Source organism: Grus americana, unplaced genomic scaffold (assembly GCF_028858705.1).
Source record: "Grus americana isolate bGruAme1 unplaced genomic scaffold, bGruAme1.mat scaffold_700, whole genome shotgun sequence".
Lineage (NCBI taxonomy): Eukaryota > Metazoa > Chordata > Aves > Gruiformes > Gruidae > Grus > Grus americana.
The window spans coordinates 43,346-48,003 of NW_026561917.1; the positions used below are offsets into that span (position 1 = coordinate 43,346).

Below are 4,658 nucleotides of genomic sequence, written 5' to 3' on the forward strand. Positions count from 1 at the left end.
GACTGAAAACTGCATGAAGCCGTTTGATTGCTTGCATAAACGTGTCTTTTAGCACCCTGAAATCTTGTGGTTGATGCAGAGACTGCTGCTCATCTGTCTTGTTAAGAAGTCCCATGGATGCATCAGTATTACTCGATTCCTTGACGGACAGAAGCCTGTTTTAATTTTGATGGGATTCACCCTTCGCCATGTAAAAATGAATGATTCGGATCTAAATATATTCTCCCAGATCTTTTGTGTGGACACAGTATCAAGAGATGAGCTCTTACACGTGAGGAAAGCTGGGATTAATGTCTCTCACTAAGGTCTAAGAATCAAGCCATGCCTTGCCTTGCTTTGTTTTGATTGCCTCTCCGTGCCCAGCCCAGCCTTGCTTTCTCTTCCCCTTTTTCGTCCCTCTCCTCCTTTTCACCCTATGTCTTCTTAATGTTCTTACATTCAATGCAGCTCCTACAAGATCTGGACAAGGAACGTAAGCAAGACTGTTCTTAAAGGGGCTAGTATTGATCCATTCTCTTCCTTTTCTCTCATCTCTCACCAGATATTCTAGGTAATAAAATCACCTCTAAAAAAAGAAAGTCAAGTTTCTGTTATCCATGTGACAAAACCCAGACATTCAGGCTCAAGGATTCTGTTCTCTCCTCCCTTTACGAACCTCCCTGCAGCAAGCAACCCATGTTAGATTGCCAAACGTTCATGCATATCTTGGTCAAGCTTGCCTAACCCTGCAATCACGTGTCTGCTGATGTTTGTAATCTTTCTCCAGGCTTGGAGTGTACGTGATGGTGGACGGGCCATCAGCATCCTCTAAGAGCCTGTGGTTTGGCTTGCTCTGCATAGGGAAAATGCCCCAAAGAAAAGGCTTGGAGAACCACACCGTTGGATCTGGATTCATTCTCCTGGGATTTTCTGAGCACTCCAGCCTGCAGGGCCTGTGCTTCACCATATTCCTGCTCATCTACCTCGTGGCTCTCACAAGGAACAGCCTGATTGCACTCATCACAGTGCTGGACTCAAGCCTCCACAGCCCCATGTATTTCTTCCTGAGGAACCTGTCCTTCCTGGAGATCTGCTCCACGTCAGTCACTCTGCCAAAAATGCTGGTGGGTTTCCTGATGGAAGACGGCAGGATCTCCTTCCTTGGCTGTGCTGCCCAGCTCTATTTCCTGGTTTTGCTGGGCAGCATCGAATGCCTTCTCCTGGCTGCCATGGCCTACGACCGCTACATAGCCATCTGTGACCCCCTGCACTACACCCTCATCATGAGCAGGGGTGTCTGCATCAGACTGCTGGTGGGGTCGTGGGTGGTCGTCGTACCAGTGCAAGTAGGACAGACCTACCAGGTGTTCACTTTGCCCTTCTGTGCATCCCGGGACCTTCGCCACTTTTTCTGGGATGTCCCCCCTCTGCTGGAACTGGCCTGTGCAGACACTTTCTGGAACCAAGTGATGCTGTACACCATCATCCTGGTCTTTGCGATCCTTCCCTTCTCCTTCATAGTTATTTCTTACATTAAAATTATCAGGGCAATTCTGAGAATACCTTCAGTTCTGGGCAGACACAAAGCCTTTTCCACCTGCTCTTCACACCTCGCGGTGGTGACGCTCTTCTATGGCTCAGCCACAATCGTCTACTTAAAGCGATGGTCAAGGGATTCTGTAGACCCTGACAAGTACCTTGCCCTGTTCTACACAATTGTGACCCCCATGTTTAACCCTGTCACCTATAGCCTGAGGAACAAGGAAGTGAGAATTGCCTTGAAGAGACTCCTATGGACAAAGTGATACTACAGAGTATGTAAAATAGCCCCAAATAGTCCCAAATGCCCCACTGGGGTACGTGGTTGTCTGAAAAAAGGCATCCCACATTTGCCCCAAAAAACCCCACATGTCCAGCCTGGCTTCCATCCTCCTCAAGAAGGGGGAAGGTGGCCTGAGGCATTCCTGGTATGTCATGCCCCACCATGATTAATGCAAACAGCTCCTTCAAGCTCTGTCTGACCAATGTAAAGTTAAAGGGAAATAGCCGAATCGTGGTCAGCAGTCAATGAGGCCCAAAGGTGACACAACCGATGAAGAGATGACTACCCTCAGGTTTGAGAAATCACTTGCTAGACCCCATGGACTGTCTAGAGTGTCACTGCATGGAATCAACCTAAAAACATTAAAAGACATGAAGGTCATCTTCCCCTGCTATGATGTCTTGCACTGAGTTGTGTAATGTTTCACTAACTTGACAGAAAGAATAAAAAAAAAAGTCACCGGGGGGAAAGTCCAGCACTGGGATAGAGTCCCAGGGACCCATGGAGTGTCTTTTTGCCATGGTTTAATACCAGTCGGCAACTAAGCACCACACAGCAGCTTGCTCACTCCCCACCCTGGTGGGAAAGGAGAGACTCGGAAGGGTAAAAGTGAGAAAACTGGGGGGCTGAGATAAAGGCAGTTTATTAGGTAAAGCAAAAGCCGTGCACACAAGCAAAGCAAAACAAGGAATTCCTCCATCACTTCCCATCAGCAGGCAGGTGTTCAGCCATCTCCAGGAAAGCAGGGCTCCATCACGCGCAATGGTTACTTGGGAAGACACACACCGTCACTCCCAATGCCCTCTCCTTCCTTCTTTTTCCACCAGCTTTTATGGCTCAACACGATGTCATATGGTATGGAATATCCCTTGGTCAGGTGAGGTCAGCTGTCCCAGCCGTGTCCCCTCCAAACTTCTCGCTGGTGGGGTGGTGCGAGAAGCAGAAAAGGCCTTGACATCGTGCAAGCACTGCTCAGCAGTAACTAAACCATCCCTGTGTTATCAACACTGTTTTCAGCACACATCCAAAACGCAGCCCCATGCAAGCTACTATGGAGAAAATTAACTCGTCCCAGCCAAAACCAGCACACGCATTTATGTGCTGAATCTGCTTTGCCAGTCTGAAACTGTCTCTTTAAAAAATGAGCCAGTGGGGGGTTGTAGCCCAAATGCCTATGCAGCATGAAGTGGGTTTCCCCAAACGGAGCAGCTTTGCACAATGTCTGCTCCACGAGGGGAAATATCTCAGCCTGCAATTGCAAATGGCTGATGCTGTGGAGGACAAATGTGTTTCCTGAGACAATATTCGATAAGCAAACAATACAAAAAGATTGGGAAGGTGAATGGGTAGGACAGAAACAGGAAAATTGCCCATCCACTGGAGCTCTGCAGAAGGAGGCTGGAGTGGTGCCCAGCATGAGGTGCTACAGTGGGATCAGCACCTAGACAAGACTTTTGTAGGGAAGGCTTTGCAAAGGAATAGCCTGACCTCACCCACCTGAAAAATAGACCCCGGGCAGCGTATTGAAGTGATGGTGAGATATGTCCCGGGTAAAAGACCTTTGATGAGAGAAGGCTGGAGAGATTTGGGTTGCAGAGATTGGAGGTAGTCCTCTGGCAATCTGAGTAGACTAAGCTTTGGAAAGGAGGAAAATAAAGACGCTCTCAAGGACGTTTAAGGAATTAGTGGTCCTGTCACTAATAACACGAACAGCACAGTGCTGTAAGGGAATTCCTTCTTTTCTTCATTAGGATTAATCAAAGCACTTCAATTTCATTCCCAACATTCATTTCTACTTTACAAAAGAGCCATAAGTTCTCAGCAGTTAGCCTCTGGCATGAAGTTCTTAAAACGCAGTGCTGCTTCTCTCACTGTTACCATTTCAATATTACACTTCTTAGACAGTATTTGCCCTTAAATTATCCCTGCTTCATCTCTCTCCTCCTGTTGTGTGGAGGAGAGGGAGGTGGAAGAGGGGAGCTGTTGCTTTTTTAGCCACAGGCGGCCAGGGACAGACCCCAGCTTATGCAAAAGCACAAAGGAAGACAACATTTCCATGTGGTGTACGCTAACACAACACCGCTACCTGCATTTCCAGTCTCTGATGTGCTAACTGTGCGGCAGGGAGCCTGGAAGCTCTGAGCTCCCTTCATCTGCCCTGCAATTCAGCATGTAAAATGAAACTAACCTCCTCAAAGAGATTCTTCTGGTTCTCTTCAGAACCTACAGCACCACATTTGCCAGGAGACTGGCCAGGACAGGGAAAGTGGACTCGCATTCCTCTGCACAGAAAGCTTAGGTGTTCCTGGGAATCTCGGGAGGCATGGCATACCGATTCCTGGGTTCAAGGAGCCGCTCAAAGGCTTTGTGTCCATTTCCATAACGGTGGATTCAATGCCTGGCACACGTGCAGCCTCTGTACTGGGATGCTGATGTCTATGGAGCAACCTGCTCCGACCTCCGAGCTGGCCCTGCTTGGAACCAAAGGTAGAACTAGAGACCTCCTGAGTACAGGAGCATTCCACCCTGAATCGTCCTATGACCCCCTGCTGCAGAGACCCCCCACCTCCAGCTGAATCCTTTCTCCTGGGGCACACTGCAAGGCACGGGCTTATGGAAAGGTTGTTGGGAAAGGAGCGCTGGGATCGCTGGTCCAGCCACCCAGCAAAGGGTGGGGTATCGCCAGTCCCACAGTCAGCTTGGCTGGAAACTGAAGACCTCCAAAGATGGAGATCACAGAGAGTTTCTGGGTATCCTGCTGCCGTCAGCAGCACCCTCTGTTCACTTTTTCTGAAGGCCCAGTGTGAAGGTCCCAGGAGGAAACTTGTGGCTGTGCCTCTGCCAGGATTCAGCTGCC

General features: G+C 48.9%; 1 protein-coding gene across 1 annotated transcript; it reads left to right on the plus strand.

Moving 5' to 3' along the window:
- Positions 1-782: 782 nt before the first annotated feature.
- On the plus strand, positions 783-1,784 carry LOC129200960 (olfactory receptor 10AG1-like). Its single transcript, XM_054812207.1, has one exon. It carries the CDS (start codon positions 783-785, stop codon positions 1,782-1,784), a length of 1,002 nt encoding a protein of 333 aa, XP_054668182.1.
- The last annotated feature ends 2,874 nt before the right edge of the window (positions 1,785-4,658 follow it).

Coding starts and splice junctions, on each gene's coding strand:
- LOC129200960 (XM_054812207.1), top strand. CDS start 783: ATGGTGGACGGGCCATCAGCATCCTCTAAGAGCCTGTGGTTTGGCTTG.